This window comes from Ochlerotatus camptorhynchus, unplaced genomic scaffold, assembly GCF_037179485.1.
Source record: "Ochlerotatus camptorhynchus isolate MF236.1 unplaced genomic scaffold, CSIRO-AGI_Acam_v1.1 ptg000107l, whole genome shotgun sequence".
Taxonomy (NCBI): domain Eukaryota; kingdom Metazoa; phylum Arthropoda; class Insecta; order Diptera; family Culicidae; genus Ochlerotatus; species Ochlerotatus camptorhynchus.
The window spans coordinates 310,144-334,395 of NW_027040597.1; the positions used below are offsets into that span (position 1 = coordinate 310,144).

Below are 24,252 nucleotides of genomic sequence, written 5' to 3' on the forward strand. Positions count from 1 at the left end.
ATTCGGTGTCTCTCGTTGTGTGTTCTGCTGAGACTGAGCAATATTCGATACCGTGAAACATCTCCGCAGCTATGTTTTCTTTCGGCGCAGGAGATGTGCAGTAATCGAAAGTTAAGAATATAGCTCAACATTTACAATAACATTCTACCAAATTTCCATGTGCGTAGTTCACTGCAACAGCCGAACGTACGAACGAATATGGTGACCAGTGTGTATTTTAAGAAAACGTCACAAGTTTTTATGGCTGTTTTAAATCAATAATTACGAAGAAACCATAAAGCCTACACACTAAGATTTTTTACAGGAGGCAGTATTTTTTTACTGGGTTTTTGGATTGCTGAAAAAGTCGGTAAAAAATCAAATGACCGTTATCCGTAAGGAATCAATGAAATCAACCAAGTTTATTTTATATCATTAAATGGGGTTAACAGAACTAAGTATGTACAAGTTCAGAACAAATTTTCTCATTAATCAATTTTCCACAGATTTTTAAACTTTAACCGAACAGTTCCGCAATTCAAAAACTCGGTAAAACCGTACTGACTCGATTAGTGTGTACAAGGTTACTACCAAAGGCACAAATCTAGGGAACTGCATGGAGAATTTTTTGTAGAACAACTAAATTAACAGTAATGAAAATTTTCAACTTAAAAACACTAAAATGTATGAAATTTCACCAGTTTTTTTGGTACTTTCCACATACTTTTCAATTTGAATGTATGACAATTAACTTTAATTGAGTTTTTTTTTTCTAAAGAGCATTGATAGTTAACACAGCTCTATCTACCCTGAAAATATGTAAAACCCGGAACCAAACACCCTGTATGTATATTTCAGCAATTCCATCAGCAATTCCATAGAAAAAAGTTATAGTAAGTCTCAGAATTTCATGAAAAGTTGGTATAGTTCTTCCTTATCAAAAAATATTAGGCTCGTATTTTTTTAATTCCGCCATTCGGGTGACCATTTCTGTGTTAGGGTGGTCCTAAAAATCTATTTTTTTCTTTCAAAAATGCCTTTTTCAGGGTCTTTAACAACTTCTTATTTTAGTATTTTTAATCGAAAGATCATTTAATCTTACATAACATATCAAAACATTAGCGATGTCGGAGAAGTAATTTTGGGGATACAATTTTTTTATATATAAAAAATCATTGTTCCGCAATATATACACCACACGTGCATGAAAACGATGAAGACGCAAGGTGGTTCACAATGCGTCTCCATCTAGTCACAGCAGCTGTGACTAACGAAATCTATGAGTAACTTACAAGCTGGGTGTAACATTCAGTTCAGCCTGGGGGCTGTCCATAAACCACGTTCACTTTTTCTGAAACTGGAAGCCGCCATCTTTGATTTCAAAATGGCATTGGATATCGATTTTCGGCCTCTAGACGTCACCCTGGTTCCAAAAATACCCATATTGATGGATGTTTAACAGTATTTTCCTAGTTTTTCTGAAACCGGAAGCCACCATTTTTGATTCCAAGCTCGTGTCGGATATTGATTTCCTATCGCTAGACATCACCCCAAATCTAAAAATACCCATAAATAGAATTTGACAATGTTCCACTTTTTCTGGAACCGGAAGCCACCATCTTTGATTTCAAAATGGCGTCGGATATTCATTTTTGGCCTCTAGTCATCACCTTGATTTCAAAAATATCCATATTGATGGGTTTGTGATAGAATTTACCTCCTTTTCTGAAACCGGAAGCCACCATCTTTCAAAATGATGACGAATTTCGATTTCTGACTTATAAACGCCACCCCGAATCCAAAAATATCCATATTGATTGGTATTTGACAATTCGGTTGCTACCCTCATGGCACCCAGCATATGTGTGGATGTGGCAAAAATGGTTCTTGGAACTTGATTGAACTAATCTTTGAATTCTCATGAAATTTGATGATGGGGATGAACTTAGTGAACTCTTATCAGCTACTGGATAAGCTTGAACCTTGTCTTTTTGCCTGACTACGTAATTCTTCTATTATCAACTGTGGTTGATTCTTATCAGCTTAACTAACATTTTAAAAAAAATACCGGTGCTATATAAACGACCGGAAAAAGTTTGTCACTCTAGTTATAAAATCAATCCCACCAAGGTGGTCATACTTTAAACCAGGCCTGACAGGACTAGGAACTGTAAATAATAATTAAAATCTCAAATGTACTAAAGTTGAAAATACGCATCTGTGTCACTTGAAAATTCATACGTGTAAACCACAAAAACACAAGAAATAAAAATCATTTAAAGTTTGTCACTCTAGTAGAAAGCCAGCCGTTCGTGCCGCTAAGTGTATTTTACTGGGTAGTAGCATAAAAAACTGTGTCCAATCAACGAAAGATGTACAGAGGCTTTAAGGGATCGTTTTTTTTCGATGGTGAGTTTCCATATTGTGATCATGCAGGTGTAAAGCTCCAGTTCTCATGTCACAGCCAAGAAGAAGAAGAAGAAGAAGAAGAAGAAGAATAATCATAATTTTAGGTGGTAATTACCAGAGTCAATGCTACAATAAGAGTCCCGCCAGGAGTGAAGCCAGAAGTAGATGAAAAACATTTCTTCTCTTTATTTAGTACATTGTGGTATTTATAAGTTATACCAAGCACTTGTTTGAACATTTTTCAAGCTCTATAATTGTTTTTGTCTACCAGACGCTCCGTTATCGACATGAAATTTTTCACTTCTGAATGAAAATCATCCGATGCTACGCAAAACATCTGGTTACCGTCTACTCTGACGAAAAATAAATCACAAACAGCGCAACATTTTCTCTTGGCGGGACTCTTATTATAACATCGACTCTGGAAGTTACAATATATATCTGGATTTCAATTCGTTTAATTTGTTTGGAGCAATCAGTCGTGCAACTCAGTGGATGAAACTTCATCAGGTAACGAGTTCGAAACATGAAAGAATATCTGGAAGATGTGATTTGAATAGTTGAAGATTGTTAGAAAAAAAGCTGTATATAAAAAATATCCAGTGAAATTTATGGAAATCTTCAAATACATGAAGGTTTTTGGAATAATTTCTGAGCTGCTAAAAGTATCTCTGAGAGATGTGATTTGAAGACCTATGACCATCTGAAGGTATTTGCAATAATTTCTGTTCAACAGTTGATGATCTTCAGAATAATGCTTGATGATGAGGGAATGTCTGAGAAACGTTATTTGAATGTTAAGCAGTTAAAGACCTTCAGAATAATAGTTGATCATCCAGAAGCATTGAAAAAATATTGAAATAAGGTGCCTTGACTGATGCCAAATTTGAAATTTTCGCTAAACGGCAAGCGATTAGCCTGATGAAGTTTATATGGAAATTACTATGGTAAAAACAACCACCAACTACCAAATCACCAGAACACTTTTCGATGAAATTTAAGGAATGTTTTTTTTTATGAAGATTCAAATTACTGATGTCTTTTTACCATGCTCAATTAACTATTCAGCAGACAACATTGCTATTTTTGGCACGTATAATAGAGCACATAAATCATGGCTAGTATGTCACACTCAGCGTTACCAGGTCATTTTCAGAAAAATCTGGACCAGGTAAAATATAAAATCTGGAAAAATCTGGAATGCTCCAAAAAATCCTCTTTTTAACATAATGCTATTGAAATCAAAGTGATGTGCCAATCTACCTGCCAATCGGTCAGTATGATCATCTGGAATGTATTTAAAGGACTAGAGTGATTATGAATTACATGTTCAAATAAATTATATAAAGCAAATAACTTGTAAGCATTGCTAAATCATTCAAAAGTTGAAAAGTATTGACACAGTGTGCCCAAAAAGTTCAAATATCCGCTACGCAGCAGTTCAAAAATTGAATTAAATGTTGGTAAAATACTGCAGAAAATATTTTTACAATTGTTTTTTAAAACTTTAACTTTTTTAAAAAGAATGAGAAGCAAAGAATTGAGCAAATTTTTATGGGATGGATGTTTTTATTAACTAATAGTCGATGTAGTCCTTACTATTTGATGCAGTACCAGAATATAAAGATTTGATTAGTTCTAAATATTTCTGGTTTAACGGTGAGGTTGATCAGATTTACAATTTAATTCTTGACATTATACAACACACAACATCCAGCAGACCTGTAGGCAATTTTATTTTGAAGCAAAATTCACCGGGCTGAAGTGGGAATCAAAACCTAACATCGTGCCATTCCTTGCGTAGGCCAGCAAAAGAATTTTCTCAAAGCTGACCTTCATAAACTTGCCCGTCATATGCCTAAATTCTTAATAATTCGTAATTTTTATGCAAAACATCGCTCATGGAATAATGCTCAAAGCAATTCCAATTACAATATTCTGTTTGATGATTTTTCTGCAGATAATAACACTTTTCAATATACCAACACATCCCAACATGCTTTTCTTCTGCAAGAAATCCCTCAACTATTGATTTGGTCTTAACTGATTCATGTCAACTTTGTAGCCAATTGTTTACCCATGCTGACTTCGGTTCTGATCACCTTCCAGTAACTTTTGAAATATCCCAAGAAATAATTTGTAATCCCAACAGCTCTGCTTTCAATTACCATAGAGCTGATTGGGAGCAATATCGAACATTTATGGAATATAACTTTGATCCAAACATTCCTTTGCAAACCAAAGATGAAATTAATTATGCTCTTGAATCTCTGACTACTTCTATAGTTGAAGCAAGAGCTGCCGCAAGGTTAAATTCGTTTCAATTATAATAGACGACGATCTTCAGCTCTTGATCCGTCTTAAAAATGTCCGTAGGAGACAATATCAAAGAACACGCGATCCTGCCATGAAAGCTTTTTTTTTATATATATTACTTTATTTGTACAGGCTTAATCGAATAAACTTTACAGAGCCGAGTTATTATTTTCGTTAGACATTATTGATGTCTTATATTCAAAGTTAAAGGAGCTGGACCGGATACTCGCGGTTGTCTCGAGGTTAGTGGAGCCATGAAAGTTATCTGGCAGGATTTGCAAAAACAAATTAAAAAGCGATTTTCTGCCCTGAGGAATAAAACTTTTGAAAATATTGTTTCTAAATTAGACCCGAGTTCCAAATCCTTTTGGAAACTAACAAAAAAAAATAAAAAAAAACCTATTGCAGCGCTTTAAGAAGGTGGTAAAATTTTGATCACAAATTCTTAAAAAAAACTCAGAAACTTGCTAAGCAATTCTAGAGTTCCCATAAGTCCTATTGAGAATCAGGTTGCTCGGGATTTTCTGAATATTTTCTCTCGAGAAAGTATTTTTGATGATTCCTGGGGGACTGATTTGGACGAAGTAAGATCTATAACTAAAAAGTTTCATAATATGAAAGCTCCAGGTGACGATGGAATATTTTATATCCTAAAAAAAACTCACAGAGAGTACCTTGTCTTTCTTGGTAAAATTATTTAACAGATGTTTCCATTTGGCATACTTTCCTGATAAATGGAAAAATTCAAAAGTTGTTCCAATTTTGAAGCAGGATAAAAATAAAATGATGCTGCACATCAATACGAACCCAATTTTTGCAGATGAAAAATATCATTTGACAGTGTTTGGCATGATGGTTTGATTGCTAAATTGGAAAATTTTAATTTTCCTCTTAATATTATGAAATTAGTCCAAAATTATTTCATTGGCAGAACTTTGCAGGTAAATTAACCAAATTCTTAATCGACTACCTGTTAGAGTAGAAGTTCCTCAGGGTAGCATTCTTGGGCCTATATTGTATAACATTTTCACTTCGGATCTCTCTGATTTGCCTCAGGGTTGCCACAAATCTTTGTTCGCTGATGACACAGGCATTTCCGCTAAAGGAAAGAATTTCTTGGGGTACCAACGTAAAGAAGCGGATATCCATTCTATTTGTAAGAGTATTGATGGTCCGAAAGTGAGGATAGCAAACTAAACACTTTTTATTTCATCTATAAAATGACAAAGTTACAAGCGTTCAAAGCCTAACACTATTTCACCACACATATTTTTTTTATTTGTACCCCAGTATAGTCAACAAAGACGTAGTTCTACGTCAAAACCTGTTTAAAATACTGAATTGTCAAGGCAGGAACAATGTAAAACACTTAGATATATATCATAACAATTAAGACTGGTAAGTTACTGTAGGAGCTGGAGCACCTAGGTTAAAATGAAATGTAATTTATTTTGAATTTGAAACAAATAAAGAGTAAACACCCTCCCTTTGGCTAGTTTTTGCACCTTGCTGTTGGTGGGTGGGCCTAATTTCATGCTTTATAGTGGAGTGTTGGAGACGGTAGGTTTATGGTCGGCGTTGCTGGCTCATGCCGCGATGGAATGGTGTCATGGGCAGGCAATGGGGATTAAGCTTCCCGTCTCTGATAAACCACTGCATGAGAGAACCAAAGATCTAGTCACACTTGTTACTCCTTTAATTGAGAGCCGCGTCGTAGTACGCTTACGTATAGGCACTAACGTTGGGTGCGATACTGGCGGGTTTTGCCGCAAATCACTCTTATTTTATTTATTTTTACGCAGATAGATTTATTTGGGTTTGCAAGGGAATTATACTATTGAAATATTTCAGAAAGTACCCAACGGTACTCCTTCTATTTGCGTGACAAGCTTTCATTGTTGTTTTCATTGAATTATTACTCAGGAAACAATGTTAAACATCATTTTTGTACATGGTATTGTAACTTATCTTGCATGTGCTTCATTTTAATTTGGGATAAGTGTTTGAACTATGGCTCGGGATTTCCACTGTGGCGTGCTCCTATCGTGACATACCCATACGTATTTTTGTGGTGCGACATAAAAATATGTGAAAAAAACGTGTTTTAATTTTATATATATTGTTTAAATGCATACAACTCGAAAACAGTAGGCTGTGGAGTTTTGACTTCTTGAAAAGACGGAGACGAGCCAGCCAACGGCTGAAAGTCTCCTTAATAAAGATATTAAAAAAAAATCTTGAAAAGAGTTGTTTATTTTATCTAGATTAACAACTTTGTGACGACAAAACGTCATTTCAATTAATGCAAGTTATAGGAAAAAAAATACATGCTCCACTAAAATGCAAAATATACTTCTCTCAAATTTTGATATTTTGTTTATCGAATATTGCTTATTTTTTTCTGAAAATGTCAGGTTGCGTTTTTTTGCGCTTTGGGAGATATTAAAGTTCAAAAATTGTAGTTTTTTTTTTGGTTTTTCAACAATATCATTAAAATTTGAAGCTTAAACCAGTATCTTTCTTCACAAAAATTATTTATTTAATGCATTTGCATAAGAAAAAAATATGACATTGTATGGTTGTCAGTAAAAAAAACCGAAACAAAAAGAAAAAAAAAACATATTTTCGACATTTTTTTCTTTAACTACATATCACTCGAAACCAGTAGTAGGCTGGGGAAATTTTACGTCTTCAAAAGAGTTGTTTATTTTGTCAAGGCAAACAACTTTGTCCAAGACATCAAGTCTCCAAAACCTCAGAGAAAGAAATTAGATTGTGGCGTCATCTTTGTGGAAGAGTTTTGAACCATTTGTTTTTGTCAATAGATGTTCCTTATTATGATGAAAAATTTTACCCAAGACACCAAGTCGCGGAAATGCTTCGTTTTGGAGTTATTAATTTTACTCCGCTAGATTGCATTTCTGGCCCAGTGTGCAATGTCAATTTTTGTACCAAACCGAAGTACAGAAATTTATGCAAACTTACAGTGGTAAGATCGGGTTCGAAGGTCTGAAGAGAGCAAATATCACGCCATGCAATAGTTGACAAGACCTCATTTCGGGACAACCTGGCTCTGCCGAGATGATGGAATGTAGCCTGCAATCGATTTTTTCAGCGAACTGATTTTGCTGAGCACCGTTTTCCATTCCTCAGATCGAAGAAAAGATTTCGTTTCGAGGTGATCCAGTCTTTCGAAATGCTGGACTAATTCTAGATTTTTCATTTTTTGAACTGCCTTATTCTTCTGGGTCCTATGGTAAATAACACGGAACGTTTCACGATCATCTGGCTTGAAGTGTAAACTTGATATTGCCGAAGCGAATTTGTCCCACTGTCCATCCAAATACCACAATCCTGAAACTACTGGCGACATAAACAGGTCCATCTCTGATTTAAAAAAAAAAACACTAAAACCAAGCTTTCGCTGCTGCAGATAGCTAACCAAGCTGTTGAAGATAATCTCGACCGTTTCACGCTGTACTAATCGGATAGCACCAGTATGGGCCGGTCCGAGGGTGTTGTAACGGCAACAAAGATGGCCGCAGCTTCGGAAAACCGAGCATTGCTACTAATCGGTGCTGAAATTCCGGCTACTCCAATTCCGACCCCGGCTCGGGAAAGCAATCCGTCTGTGTATATGTGGGCATGGGTTGGGTAGTCCGAGCCTAGCAGTTCGGCTATTGTTCTCTTCAGCGCTGCAGAGTTCTCCAGCCTTGAACGTGCTTTTTATCCGACTATCGATTTTTGGTGGAGGTATGCGCCAACTTTTGTCTCCGTACCAGTGGACCTTGGCCACTGGGGGGAGCTCCGAATTGGCAGTCATGCGGAGGAGTCTGTTCCCCTCATCGAGGAGAAAAATCCTGTCATTTCCGGAGGTCATTGCGGTAAAGGCAGCGGCTTTCGTTGCAATTGCTGCGGATATACGATGGCGGAAGGGCAGAATACCCGCTTCGATGCATGTGGCATCGGCGGGCGTTGACGGCAGAAGACCGGAGACAATCCGAACGTAGGTGTTAAAAGTTGGTGTTAGTATCTGCACGAGCTTTTCGGTGGCGATGCACGTCATCTCAAGACCGTACAAAAGGCGACTATCGATGACGGCTCTTGCAACCCGGAAACGAGTGTCACGATTGTTAGACCGGTGGGGGCGAGAGATAGTGCGGATCAAGTTGATCCTACTGCAGCAGTTGTTCTTGATTGCCTTAAAGTGCTGCTCGAAGCTGAGGGACCGGTCAACAAGAACCCCCAGAATACGGACCGTCTTCTTCAGTGGTATGGGCTGGCTTTGAACATTAATAGGTGGCCCGCTGACACGCTGCCGGGATGGACAAACGTGGCACCTGACGCTTTTCGTGGCCAAAAACTGGAAACCTACCGCGCTGGCCCACCTGGCTACAGCGGAGACTGCTGCCTGTTTTGGAAAAAAAGATCCAAAAGGACCGAACTTTTGCAACAATGTGAATCATTGCCCATAACAAACAATTGTGCAAATTTTCCAGCCAATCGAAGATGGTCGAGTCAAATCTTTATATATTATTTTTCTATTTGACGTGCAACTGGTCAGGCAGTTTATGCAACGTATCAACTAGATTACCACTAAAAAATGAAAGTTCATATTTTCGTGTTTTTTTATGGTTTAACCACTCTCTGAACATTTCAGCTGTTTAGAGACATAACACGGGCTGGCCCTTGAGTGACCAACATACCGGTACTGTGACTAAACCTGACTTTATTCGGCATCGATTCCTTGTGGTCAATCATGTCAAGATCGATCATATATACCAGAAGCTCAAAATTCAGACTTTGGCAAATAATTTGACGATAAAGACATGTACATTTGATTGCGAAAAACTTATCCAAAAACAATTTAAATTCCGGGTTAATATGACCCTTTAACACATTATTTGTAAAAAATTACTATAGAAACGTCCAGATAAAATTATTTCAATGTAGAAATGTACATTGATGCTCATCATGATGTTAGATGCTCACCGTAAAGGGCCACCCACATAAGATGCGTTTGCATTGCGTTGACGTAAATTTGACATTTAGACAATAGATTTAGCTGTCACTTTGCCGCAACGCGTCAGATCCGTATCTAATGTGGGTGGCCCTTAAAAGGTTATTCCGTTTTGAAAGTTGAGTCGGATCATATTGACCCCAATACGTAAGTAAAATTAAAAAAAAATGTCAAATAGAAAACACAAGATCCAAAATATCCGAATTTCAGCACAAATGTGAATAATAGCCTATAATAAACATATCTCGCGAAACTTTTAAAATAGACCAATCTATATTGATCGATTCTCTTAATCGACTCTCTCTTATGTAAACAACTCGGCGGTATGGATTGTTGCTGCTTCCATCGATGTGTATGTCGAAATTATCCGAAATATGTTTACACGGCCGTGGCGATCCAAAGAGAAAGTCAATGAAGAGAATCGATTAATGTAGAGTGGACCTATTGAAAAGTGACGCGATGATTATGCAAAGTTTCACGCATATCGAAGAAGGTTGATTTTGATCGATTTGTCATTTGGCGTGGAACTGCTCCATGATACCGAATAACTTGAAATTTTCTGTGAAGATTCTTTAATCCATATTGCACATGTGAAGGTCAGGGATTATAACCATTTATTTAAGAAAATCTCGATAACTTTTTCATAGGGCCGTATCAGCTTTTGTAAACAATGCATTTGATCGTCGATTGGGCGTAACTGGTAACTCGCACACGCTCACTAACACCACTAGCAGGCTGGGGGAAAATTTCCCCTATCTGATGGTAGTATTAGCATGCGTGGGCGAACTACCAGTTACGCCAAATCGACGATCAAATGCATTGTTTACAAAAGCTGATACGTCCCTTTGAAAAAGTTATCGAGAAATATTGGATATTGATCACAAATCCAAAATTGACAGCTTGTTTGCATTTCGTTACAGACAATGGTACGCTTCATTCTGTCCATCATTATCTGGTTAAGGATCTTTGGAAGCACCACTTCTGTCATCATCTTTCCTCACATCATCACCATAGAGACGAAACATCCTATAGTCAACGAGACAATGTATGCCGCATATCCGAAACTCTCGACGTTGGATATGAGCAACCAAACGAAATTTGAATTTCCAGTTGACCAGGTTCTGCTGATACACGACTGTCTGACACATTACGTATGCAACAATTGTGGGATACATTCTATCTACCAGATATCCTTGTCGCAGCTACCAGAACTTACTTCTCTTATTGTAAATAATAACACCCTCCAGTACATACATCCAGATGCATTCAAGTACAATACGCTATTGAAAAAGGTCAGTCTGGTTGGCAATCAACTTTCTACATTCAATCCGGAAGCCACAATTCGGCACATGCCTGCGCTAAACATACTGTATCTAAGCAGGAACGAGCAATTTGATTTGAACAAGGTGGACTTGCAATCTCCAAGATTGATGCAATTATTTTGCAATTACTGCCACACTACCTTTCTCGTTCAGAAAACGCTGACCAACATGCCAAGACTTTCCGCGCTGTATCTGTCGTACAACGTAATAGACAGGATCGACGATGATGCTTTGATGCTGGCAAAATATATTAAGAGGTTGACAATCAACGGTAATAAACCCTTGCAACGATTGAACCTTACATCGACATCACTGGTAGATCTCAACGCTGCAGAATGTAGTTTGAATGGCACGCTGGATACATCTCACTTACCGATGCTGGAATCTATCAACGTGAGAAATAATAGGATTGCTCGGATAAATGAGGATGGATTTCAGCAGAATCCAGATATAAAAATTATCTTGCTGGACGATAATTCAATCGAAAAGGTCCCCACAATACTACTAGGACTTCCTATGAACAGGTTGGAGCAGCTATGCATGGACAGGAATCCACTTCAACCGTGTGATCAAACTGATTATGAAATAAGAGGACTCCGCCGAAGTTGTTTGGATGATGATAATCCTTTGCATGAGTTTGAAAACTATCTACCGACTACTACTGGAAAAGCAGTATATAAGAAAACTCCCATCCATCTTCGTAGTAGTGATGGATTAACAGTAGACCTATCGAATAGAGAAATTGTATACATAGAACCAGATTACCTAGTAGATGATAGAAATGTGACGAATGTTTTATTTGATGATAACCGTTCGTTTGAATTTCAACAGGATACGATATTTCTTAGAAGTTCTTCTGTTGAACTAATATCTTTAAAGAATTGTTCAATCACAACATTATACGAGGCTACATTCAAAGAACTACCAAATCTAGAAACCCTGCATCTGCAGGGCAACCAAGTTCAATCCATTCATTCCCATTTATTGTTCAAAAATAACCCAACCTTAACATTTCTGAGCCTCTCACACAACAATCTTGAATTGATCGTTGCAAATGCATTTCAAAACCATTCCCAGTTAGAAGTCCTCCACTTAGACTGGAACGGCCATCTATCAAATAGCGCCCATGGTCCATTCCTTCTGAGCACATCACTAAGGAAGCTCAGCTGCAGACACTGCCGGTTTGTACGGCTTGACAATATGACCCTGACAGGATTACCAAATCTGATAGAACTAAACCTAGAACACAATCACATAGAACTATTGGAAGCTGATGCCCTTCAGTGGACCACTGAACTAAAGTACCTTAATCTACGACATAACCGGCTGGTGGTTTTTAAACCGAACGTCAACCAGCTAAACCATATGAAGACACTTTGTCTAGCTGGTAATCCACAGTTTGACTTGGAACAATTGCTGTTGCATGACATTCCGAAGATTAAGCAGCTGAACAAAGATTGCCAAGACGAACAATTTTCCAACAACTTGGTCGAACGGTACAAATTAATAAAAGAAGCAAAACATGGAACCATGGAGTTGCTACAAAGTAAACTTGTACCATTAATGTACGTTGCAACATCATCTACCGTGTCTTTAACGGCAAAAATTAGTATTATTTTACTGATGGCTTTTGGCTGTAAATTTTATTGAAGAATTGCCAAGTGTTATTTTTAATTCATAATTTGTTTTGTCAAATAGATGACAAACATGGCAAATGGCCACCTAGAAATGAAATACAACTAACTTTAACTTTTTCACAACACAACATTTCAAATTAAAAGTTTCTCGAATTTGGTCGTTTCAACTACGAATATTTTCAAAATGAATTGTTTTTCTTTGCTTTGAAAGTTTGTCTTTCACTATCAACATATAATTTTAAAAGCAAGGGGCGATCAACTTCATAAATCAGCTGAATTATAAATACACACTTGGGAAAATACACAAAACATATGTAAATGTTTACACGTTGAAACTTAAATACCATAGTAAAAATACTCAAAAATACCTCGAAAATACTTTGCACACGAAAAATACCTTTCAAAAGGAGTTGAATACACTTTAATACAAAAATAAATAAAACTTAATAATACATAAACACGAAAAAATGCAAAATACACCTTTTCAAGTCGGTAAGATGAGTCAAAAATACTCAAGCTTGCAGGCCCTCGTTTAAAAGTTCATACTAAAAAAAAAACAATTGTGCAATTTTAGATAGAACTGGAATTAGGGCGTAACAGCTTTTGTAAACAATGACTTCTTACGATGATATTTAAAAAGTCAAGGCTCGCCAACGCAAATCAACAATACCATCCTCTACCCGACGGTTATATATAGATAGAGCTGGAATAAGGGCCTAACAGCTTTTGTAAGCAATGACTTCTCTTGATGATTTCTAGAAATTTAAGGCTCGCCCACGCAAACCAGCATCCTCATCGAGTAGGGAAAGACTTTCCCTATCCGATGGTTAGTTTGGTCTGCGTGAACGTGCCTTGAATTACTAGAAATCATCGATAGAAGTCATTGTTTACAAAAACTGTTACGCCCTAATTCCTGCTCTATCTAGATATTGCCTTGCGTGTGCATGCCTTGAATTCTTAGAAATCATCGAAAGAAGTTATTGTCAGAATCACCTCTTGGAAAGCTCATCCAATAGGATATATAGTATGAGACATTAGAATTATACAGCAGAAAATAGATTGGGCATCGGTCAGTTCCAAAATTCAACGACGGGGGAACCGATTCCGGTACCGGAGGCAATGAGAAAGAGTAAAGTTTTCGCAGAAGGTAAGATTGCAACTACTGTCTAGATATTTCGAGGGTGATTTTGAAAAAAAAATTGATCATTTTCCAGATCGCCAGCATATCGGGACGTTAGTGCACACTGCAGAGATGCTTTTGGTTGCTATCAATAGCGTTTGCATTGTATCGCTGGAGGGATTACAGATTCCGTTCTTTTCTATAAGAAACTGGTAAGATTTAGTCGCACCAGGTTTCGCTGCTTATCGTCGGCCAGCAGTGAAAACAAGATGCACTTTCGTTCGACCATGTCCGCTGCATGTTGGAGCCCCGCGTCTGGGAGGAAACCTTCACCAAAGTCATCCGCCAAAGACAACATCCCTGATATTAACATCCTGATGTGAATGAACAATAAAATTATGAATATTATCAAAATACTTACATGAATATAAATATTAAATTAAAAATAATTCGTATTTGAGATGAAAACCTATACTAATTGCGGTGAAATAGCCTTCTTCTGAAGCAAAACTTTTCCTATGTCAATCTAAAAGTTTTTGGTGTTGTTACCGTTTTGGTTCTTGTACCCTACTGACTGATTCACTTCGAGCGAGATATATCAGGAGATAATGAGAGCGAAGATTAGGGTATACCTAAAGAGCCTAAATTTATAGAGTGGCGACATGTCAAAATTGGAACAATCGATTGTCTGTCAAAGTCATAGGAAAAGTCATTCCAATCGTGCAGAAGACCTGTCAAATGGATAACATATCGTCTCTTTATAAATTCAGGCTCTTTAGGTATACCCTATTATATAGGGGAATTTACGTATTCTCGGCAACCTAAGCAGCGACCTTCTTTCTATAGCCTTTTTCTCTAAGGAACGCACACATATACAGTATTGGTTTGTTTACAATCTTTTGCTGCCAGCTGTTCTAACAATTTCAGTCGAAAGAATTGTCAAAAACTGTTTTGAAACGCTTTTACAAAGCTCCAATCTTCTCTAGTGAGAGCGAGTATTGTCGGCAACCAGTTTTTCTTCGGCAACCGTTCCATTTGAACTGCATGTAAATCTGCTGTTCTATTATCGGCAACTCGAAATCAGCTACAATTTGTAGAGCGTGTGTTTCATTTCAAGAAAACCCTGCTAGATTGCTTTTTCTCAGTGGTAAAAATATCGTCAAATTGAAGCTGAAAGCATAAAGAATCGTTTGCATGCATTCAGCGAAGTGTTTTCGTAAGAAAATCCAGTGAAAATAGTGTTTCAATTTGGGTTGCCGAAAATAGTCTGGCATGCCGAAGCCGTCATTTCCCCTATATGTGTATTCATAATGAGTTCGATCATGCTCATGGGAGCTAAGCTTTATATGTCAGTTTCTTGTATACAATATAATCTTGTTTTTTAATGCAAATATAAATATAAGGAACCCACTCCCACATCAACTACCAAATTAAATAATTGTAACCGGGAAACCGAATATGGGTCTCGATGGGGATTCCGTAGACGGATCTCGATTAGGATTCCGTAAAAGGATCCTGATGGGGAAACCGAATACAGATCCCGATGGGGAAACCGAATTCGGGTCCCGATGGGGATTCCATAGACGGATCACGATGGGGATTCACTGAAAATAAAATTTCGTTTCTACAACGAAATCACTTGTTTGGTCTGTGAATTTATTCGTTGTTTTCCGCAACGAAATGGATTTGTACATTGTATGAAGCTAATTTCGTTAGAACTGCTACACTCGCTATCGCTACATCCAACCAGCGGGCCACAAGTGTTGGTTGTGGAAACCGAAAATGTGGAATGTGTTATTGATGATGGGTAAAAATAACTTCATCATTGGAAGCAGGCTTCCGGAAATCTCACGCGTACACAAATGCGACAGCGAGCTGTGAGACGGAGCGTCGCATGACTCTCAAATCCATGGTGTGCTACATTAATTGTACAAAAGAGAGACCAGAACTAAGCGCGCGACAAGCTACACGCTCTCAACAAATTCAAGCGTTTCATTTTTTTTGTCTCATCGCATTGCTCTCTCAATGCGACGCATGTATTCAATCACATGCGACTGTTTCGTTGAAACATCTCAATGCGCTCTCTCAGGGCGCATGCCTTGACTCTTGCGTTCCCATCATATGTGATGTTGTCGGGTGACGAGAGAAGGGACTGCAAGGGTTTGTTCATAGAAGGCTTGTGTGCCCTTCTCGTATGTGTCTTTTGAAATGGGGTGAAGTTTTTAGATGGTTCCAGATATATCTTCTAGCATAGATTCAAGCAGACTCAAAACATGGTTCCAGAGACTGGAATCACCGTAAGATCACCACTCATGAACCTAGGAAGACGCAATGGCTTGTCGAAAGGATGCTAAAGGAAGGTAAAGGACGACTACGTGAGCGGTGGATGGCAACCTTACGGTAGTTGGGATACCGTTAGCATGTTAGCACCCCATATAATACCGTAATATCTGTGGAACTATGTGTCCTTCAACAAGTCCTTATGTGGAAATCTTCTAAAATACATTTTTTGGAAGTCTCTGAAGCTTTCAGCCCATTTGGTGGAAGAATATTAGACTCAGAATCCCTCAGAATACTTTGACTAAGACCAGTAAAAATATAAATGGACGATTTTGAATGTAAAACAGCACTACATTATACTATACAAGATCATATAGTCGGCGTTAAGTCAGAAGGGACTAAGTAGCAAAATAAAAACTAGAAATAAGTTAATGATATCATAAGATCAAGAATTCCCTCAGCTACATTTCACTTTTTCAGCAAGATTTGAAAAATAAGAGCAGCAAGAGAAAACGGTCAAATGATTTGTCCTATTACATAAGACACAAACAGCCCACTTTAAATTCGTTTTTCTCGAAATCAAAAAAAAAAATCACAGTTCGGTCTGACTTGACCGATCATATCAACACGCTAGTAATGATAGAACTCTGAAGATTAATATTTGTATTTTGTCTGGCTTGAGTGAACACTATTTTAAGGGATTATTTTCAACGCAGTACATACACACAAGTCTACACTTAAAAATTAACCAAGTTTAACAAGTTGTAAATGTGTTCTGTTATGATCAATTGAGCTGAAATTTTGACACAAAACTTGCTTTTCCATTGACCTTTGTCCGATCAGCTATGCAGGTGCTTCAAAAAATTTGGTATTTCTTACACGTGAAATTCAACATATTTGTAGTTTTGCGTCAAAATTTCAGCTCAATTGATCATAACAAAACACATTTACAACATGTTAAACTTGGCTAGTTTGTATGAAAACGACCTTTGTCCGATCAACTTTGCACCACAGTAGGTACGTAGGTACGAAATGCTGGATTAAGGTTAATGTAATAAATTTAGGAAAAAGTTGTGTCATATCTGTATTACGGATTGTTGCTAAGCTTCTTGCTTCAGGAATTGTATTGAATACCTGTCAATCAACAAAACTTTCTACGGCAGCAACTGAATTATTCAGATGTGTTAGGGTAAACGCTCCTATAGTTGCGATACGTAAGAAGCGTTAGGTTCCTATAGTTGTGTATTGAGTCTCCATACACAACTATAGGAACCTAAAGGCCGGCGCACAATGCATACGTTTTCAGGTTTTTTGACATGGCATGGGCTAACTGTCAAAAAACCTGAAACATATGACAACATTAACGCTTAACGCTTCTAACGTACCGCTAATATAGGAGCGTTTACCCTAGTGCTCACAGGATAGTTCATATCAGCCACCATGATGCTGAATTGAAACAATCAATTTGCGACAACAGATTTCCTAAAAGTCCTAGTGTTAGTACCGTGGACCCTCGGTGTACATTTCGCTTACCAAAGCCACATCTCTTCCTTCGTTCGTTATGAATGGGCTATTTTTCAAGTTAATCCTTTAATCAACGAAAATTGCCGCTAGGAAAACTTTGTTGGTCATAACCATCTGACACCTCTTCTCCATAAGAGTGTAGTAGCTAGGTCGCTTTCCATCGTTTTCAGAACAAAACAACACTTTTCCCACATCAAGAACACGAGTTGGTCTTCCAGTTGAGTTTGTTATTTCGATGTCGCGACGTCGCATGATACTCGTTCTCATGAAACGCATGCATCCGGAAATGTGCTGTGCTTACAAAACAGTGCGACACACTGACATTATGAGAATGTGAGATGCGACAAAACTGAAGAGAGAGAAACAGAGTGCTACAAATCTCTTGCGCATGAGACTGCTATGACTATGAGACTATTTATTCGTATTGCGTCTCGCATACGCACTATCAGATATCAAGCGGTCAAAAATCAAAAAATCGACTTTCACTAATCCTTTTTTCGTTTTTTGACTATATGTTTTTTAGTATTACTTCTACGTGAAGTCAACGATTTTACATAGTTGAAGATGCTAATTTCAAATAACAGACTGTAGTGGTAATTTTTATAGGATAGATGGAGTAGATGAAAGCATAGAGTTGATAGTTCCGTTAGAGTACGGCAGTGTGAAGATTGCATATAGATATTAGAATAGCGAGCTAGGACAACTTTTAAGGAAGGTACAAATCGATTTTTTCATCTCTCTTTACCAAACTCCCCCTTTGGAGAGGGATGGTGAGGGGTGTGTCCCCCCGCCACCACTGGCAAAAAGAGATGAAAACCGACCCGCTCAAGTACCAACTGTGTGTTTGAAACAGTTCTACCGATTTTTTGTTATTTGAAGGAAGGCATCCAGTCGTAGGTTTGGAAATTGCAACTATTGTTTACCCCTACCACGATATGTGCTCCTGTCATCGTCGACTTGACGATCTCGAGGGGACACGGGTGGGGTAGGTGCTGCTACTGTACCTTTCGACCATTGACAGTAATTGATGGTATGCTCCCATCCAGAGTTATGTCAGTGGTGGCGGGGGGGGGGGGGGACACCCCTCACCATCCCTCTCCAAAGGAGGAGTTTGGTAAAGAGAGATGAAAAAACCGATTTGCACCTTCCTTAAAAGTTGTCCTAGCTCGCTATTCTAATATCTATATGCAATCTTCACACTGCCGTACTCTAACGGAACTATCAACTCTATGCTTTCATCTACTCCATCTATCGTATAAAAATTACCACTACAGTCTGTTATTTGAAATTAGCATCTTCAACTTATTTCGTTATTTTTGGTCGAGAGTAAACATTTCAACTAAGATAATCTGAAAGTTTCAAGCTTCTAGCAGTTTTAGTTTCTGAGATATCGGATGTCGAAGTCAAAAAAGAGTAAGAAAAGTACAAATTTTGCCGCAAAAATACACTACCACTCAAATAAAATTTCATCCACTATTTATCATATAACTACCACATCATTATACATCGTTGGAAAGGTAATTTAATAAACTTTCCGAAAATCAAATCCATTTGGAAATTTGATAGAGACAAAAAAAATTAAAAATAAAAATAGAAAAAAAAATTGAAAATTAATGAAGATTTAACTTTATTGATCACAAACTTTCGAGTCTCGCACATTCCCAGGCTAATTCTCAGCTCTGGATGAAGTTTTGAGTGTACTCTAACAAGTACTGAAGAGTTGCCCCATTGGAAATATAAGCGATTTGAAAATTTTCGGTTATTATGGGAGATTTCAAATTGTACAAGAGCCGGCTTGGAAACAAACTTTTTCAACAATTATTTTGCAACTTTTGGAGTTATATTCGGTTGGTATAGTCGAAATATATTGTTAAAGAACATTTTCTAATATTTCATGACCAACTTTTAAAAAGGGCTTAAGCTTTTGTACAAAAAGAAGTCATCATTCCCAACAAACATTAGTTGGTGAAAAAGAGCTTATTAAAGCAAAAATATGTTTGTTAAGCTAACAAATTGCTTATTCAGTGTTATTCAAATTTACGGTTGAGACCAAGTGTGAGCATGGATAATAGAACCATTATTAATTTATTAATTTATTTATTAAATTAAGCCATAGTGACAATGTTCACAGAGCCATTGAATTCATTTGTGAAAATTATAACATCTCGGTGGAAAAACGTAAACGTCTCGATGAAAAGATCCATAAAATCGTTACTAAATACATCAACAAATGGCATGAAGCTAATCGCACGAAAGAGCGATTTAAGTCGTATTTTCGGAATTGGCTTGATGGAGAATTTGGCATCGAGGAATTCGTCGAACAGGAGCAATGTGTTGCCTCAACCTCGGCCTCGGGAACAAAACGTGGACGACCTTCAAAACCTTTCTTGGATTTGAGTGAAAGAGGAAAACGTCGCGTCATCGATAAAGAAGCAGTTGATCCAAAATTCGATACCATCGAGAAAGCTTTGTTATTTGCAAGACGGACCGCTTATAATAGAAAGGATTTGAATTTAGTTAAAGTTATTGGGCATATTTTAAAAAACCAAAAAAGCTCTAAAACCATGCTGGCTCAACTAACTGATCAACGAGGAATGATGTCACCAGAAGAGGCTTTTAGTGTACTTATCGAGGCTGGATTGAGTAGATTTCAATACGAAGTAATACATAGTGAATCACGTTCAAGATTTCCACCTTACTATGTGATCGGAGCAGTGAAAAAAATATGCGCCCCTCCTAGTGAATTCATCGAAGAAAGTGCATTGAAAATAAGAGTGAAACTACAGGCGCTGATGGAAAATACAGTGAAACGAATCGTCCAAATAATTGATGCAGAGCTCAACGAGTATATGGATAGCAACGATCTAGTTTCTACGGAACTGGTTCTTCTATGTAGCTGGGGTATGGACGGATCAACTGGATATTCGCAATATCATCAAGTGCTACCAGAAGGATGTCAGGACGATTCAGATGTATTTTCGTCCACTTTAACACCAATTCTGTTGTTCATGTGTACAATGATCGAAAGGAAATTATGTGGTTTAATCCCATGCCTCAAAGTATTCGATTTTGTAGGCCATTCATCCTTGAATTCATTAAAGAGAGTAAAGAAGTTATTCTGGCTACAAAACAGGATGTAGAAAAAGAAATGAATGAACTAACGTCAGTGAAAATTGAACTCTCAAACGACATGTTTATACTTGTTGATTTTGATTTTGTCCTCAGTATGATAGACGGAAAAGTCTTAACTTATATCACTGGAAATTCGTCGATGCAGAATTGTTCAATATGTGGGGCAACACCAAATGTAATGAATGATGCAGAGAAATTCGAGGAAGAATTTATATCAAACGAAGAAGCCTTGCATTACGGAATATCTCCACTTCATGCTTGGATAAGATTTTTCGAATGCCTTTTGCATATTGCATACAGAATGGATATCAAAAAATGGAAGGTCCCGAAACCATTCAAAGAACTATATGAACAAAGAAAAAAACATGTGACGACACAGCTTTACGAAAAATTTGGAGTAAGAGTAGATTAACCACGATCGGGTGGAGCAGGTACCAGTACCACAGGAAACGTTTGTCGAAGAGCATTTGGAAATCCCAAGCTTTTAAGCTCCGTGCTGAACATTGATGAAGAGTTAATTTTCAGATTCCGGAATATATTAATTGCTATTAACTGCCAAGAGCCAATAAACCCGGAAAAATTTGATGCATATTGCAAGGAAACATATAGGCTCTATCTTAAATTGTATGAATTGTGTACAAAATTCCTGCAACCGTGCATAAAGTTCTCGCTCATACCGGAGAAATAATCATACATTTACCAGCACCACTTGGTTAATTAGCGGAAGAGGCAGCAGAAAGTCAACATAAACAATTGAAAAAATATCGAACCCATCATGCAAGAAAACGATCAAGAGTAGAAAATTTACATGATGTCTTTATTCGTGTCATTAATGAATTGGACCCACTGATCAGTTCCATTTGGATGGCAAAAAGACGACAGAAAAAAGTATCCCTGGATTATCCCGACATCGTGAAATGTTTCATGATATTTGAAAATTCTGTAAGTGATTCAGTAGTCGATACTAATAACTTCAATGCCTTGGAGGAACTTATGAAAGCAGTCGATGAAATTGAAGAAGAGTTTGTTCATGATGATATTGTAACAGAGGAATAAAAAGAAATTCGTTGAAACATATTTGATTTTGATTATTGTATCATGGCTTTTTGTATTTTTTTTACAGAAGATTTGTTGAAAGAAATAAACATATTTCCAAAAAAAAAGGTTTTTTTTATTTTTAACGGTGTTCCCCCCAATAAAACCATGGTAGGTTGTTTTTGTTCAATAGATTTTATTCTCTGAAAACAAGCTTGAAACTGTAACTGTTATAAAATCGTAAAAATTAAATTTTATTTAATCAAAAGTTAGGCCCTTTTCAAAAGTTGGTCGTGAAAATGTTGAAAAGTGATAACGCACACCTTATATTGATGAAACAAAGCAAGAATAATAGCAGTAATTGTGAAAAATAGAAATATTTTTGACTGCCTGGTTGTATGAAAATGCCCCATAGTGATATGGTAGCGCGCGCACTGGAAGCCTGGAATAAATATGACAAAAAAATAAAAATAGGCTTCAGACCGGACTCGACTAATGAACCTTGCGATTGTAAGATCTGTGCATCATCTATCGCTCTATTAGTGCTATGAGAAAAGGTAAAGCTAAAATCAAATAAGAACCACTCATGGAACGGTAATTCGATTTCGCTTGCTTTTTCTGCTGCTTGCATGTATTTTTTTTCTCTAACATAAAACCACCACGACGAGTAATTTGATTTATTGTGGTACCTTGTATGTAATGGTCCAATCGATAATATTTCTAAAAAAAAATTCCCATCTCCAATACACAATCAGCACTTTAGGAGTCAATAGGCGCAGTTGATGGTTTGATTGTACGAAGATGTATTTGTATATTATACGAATAAGGCGTATAAGTGCGCTTATTGACTCCTAAAGTTGAAGTAATTATTGGCATTGCGCCAGATGACAGGAAAAACGAATGTTTTGTACCATTTATGAAAGCTGTGTTGTATGTACGATATTAATTTTTACGAAACGGTTTTCAGAGAAATAACGAAAATACATTTTCAGTGTTCCGTAAACGGATCCCAATGGGGAAACCGAATACGGATCCCGATGGGGAATACGAATCGGAACCCTTACTTAGTTTCAACACAGTGGTGTTGAGTACTTGGCACTGATGAAGTCTGCAAGTAGTAGACGAAATACACGTATCTGTGAAAGATAAGCCAAGTGTACCCGAGATATGCTTGTATTTATATGCCAGTGCTATAAATACGTCCGATAAAATTTGGTCACTCTAGTAGAAAGCCAACCGTTCGTGCAAGTACATGTGTTTTACCGGGTAGATTAACTTAAAAAACTGTCTCCAGTCAACCAAAGATGTGCCGAAGCTTCGAGAAATTTTTATTGTCGAATGTGAGTTTCAATATTCTAATCATAGAACAATAAGTTAAGGACAGTTTGTTTTTTCTTTATTATCGTGATTTTTAACCGTGCACTAGTTCATCACGTAAGGTTGAGAGCAGGTGTAAAGCTCTAGTTTTCATGTAACAGCCAAGAAGAAGAAGAAGAATTTTAGGTGGAAGTTACAATATGTATCTGAAATTCAATTCGTTCAAATTGTTCGGTGCAATCAGTCGTGCAACTCAGTGAGTGAAACTTCATGACTAACGTAAACCGTTTCCTGAGGCCGCTTGCAATGCTATATTTCAAAATTGTTTCAAACTACTCGACAGTTCTAAAAATGAAACTACAACACGATCAGCTTTTAAAAGTTTTTGGTATTTGTGTGGGTTCGTGTGACAGCTCGGATGATACATCCGCAATCCTTCGCTTATTTACATTCGGTCCCACTTTGTATATACCGTGCTTTACACTTACAACATACGGATTGGCCGCCTGACCCTGCATTAGCTCACCAGACCACGCAGCGCGAGGCTTCATTCTCTTTCGTATCTTGGCAAGCGGTGAAGGTAAGACGTGCATTCTGGGATACCGGAAAACCTACGGTAAAATGGCAGGTCTCTGGCAGCGGGATTTGCACATTGGCGATCCTGCCAGGCTGCTGAACACTCAGCAGAAAAGAATTATTTTTATTTAAATATTTTTATTGCCGAGGAATCAGCCATTTTGTTGTTGCTATTCTGTTTCTAAAATTTTAGTTTTTGCGGGTGATTTTTTTTATATAATGGAAGAAGAATCAAGTTTATCAACGCGACGGAAAAAGGGAAAACGGAATAGTTCACGGAAGAATCGATTTCCTTATTTTCCTGCTGCGATGAAAGAGTGGTGAAAGAAGAATATTTGAGCAGCAGAAATAGGTGAAGTGCGTACCTTGGTGTGTACTTACAGAATCGAAGTGCTGCACACAGGCTTCCAGTGTGCGCGCTACCGTATGCGATACGCAATACGAATAGTCTCATAGTCATAGCAGTCTCATGCGCAAGAGATTTGTAGCACTCTGTTTCTCTCTATCTTCAGTTTTGTCGCATCTCACATTCTCATAATGTTAGTGTGTCGCACTGTTTTGTAAGCACAGCACATTTCCGGATGT

The 24,252-nt window shown here is 37.4% G+C and overlaps 2 protein-coding genes across 3 annotated transcripts in view; both read left to right on the top strand.

Annotated features, from left to right (window-relative positions):
- The first annotated feature begins 11,214 nt into the window (after positions 1-11,214).
- Positions 11,215-13,450, top strand: LOC135699357 (leucine-rich repeat-containing protein 15-like). Its single transcript, XM_065219601.1, has 2 exons — positions 11,215-12,592; positions 13,443-13,450. The coding sequence occupies exons 1-2, from the start codon at positions 11,215-11,217 to the stop codon at positions 13,448-13,450; spliced, it is 1,386 nt and encodes a 461-aa protein (XP_065075673.1).
- Positions 13,451-23,058: 9,608 nt separating this feature from the next.
- The window catches only part of LOC135699380 (protein artichoke-like), a 42,225-nt gene continuing 41,031 nt past the window's right edge, over positions 23,059-24,252 (top strand). Inside the window, exon 1 of one of the 2 annotated variants that reach the window (XM_065219625.1) lies at positions 23,059-23,114. In XM_065219625.1, the coding sequence (XP_065075697.1) occupies positions 23,079-23,114 (36 nt within the window). In that variant the 5' untranslated portion in view covers positions 23,059-23,078. Of the gene's footprint in view, positions 23,115-23,150; positions 23,672-24,252 lie in introns of those variants that run through there. The other variant, XM_065219624.1, reaches the window with a different exon arrangement.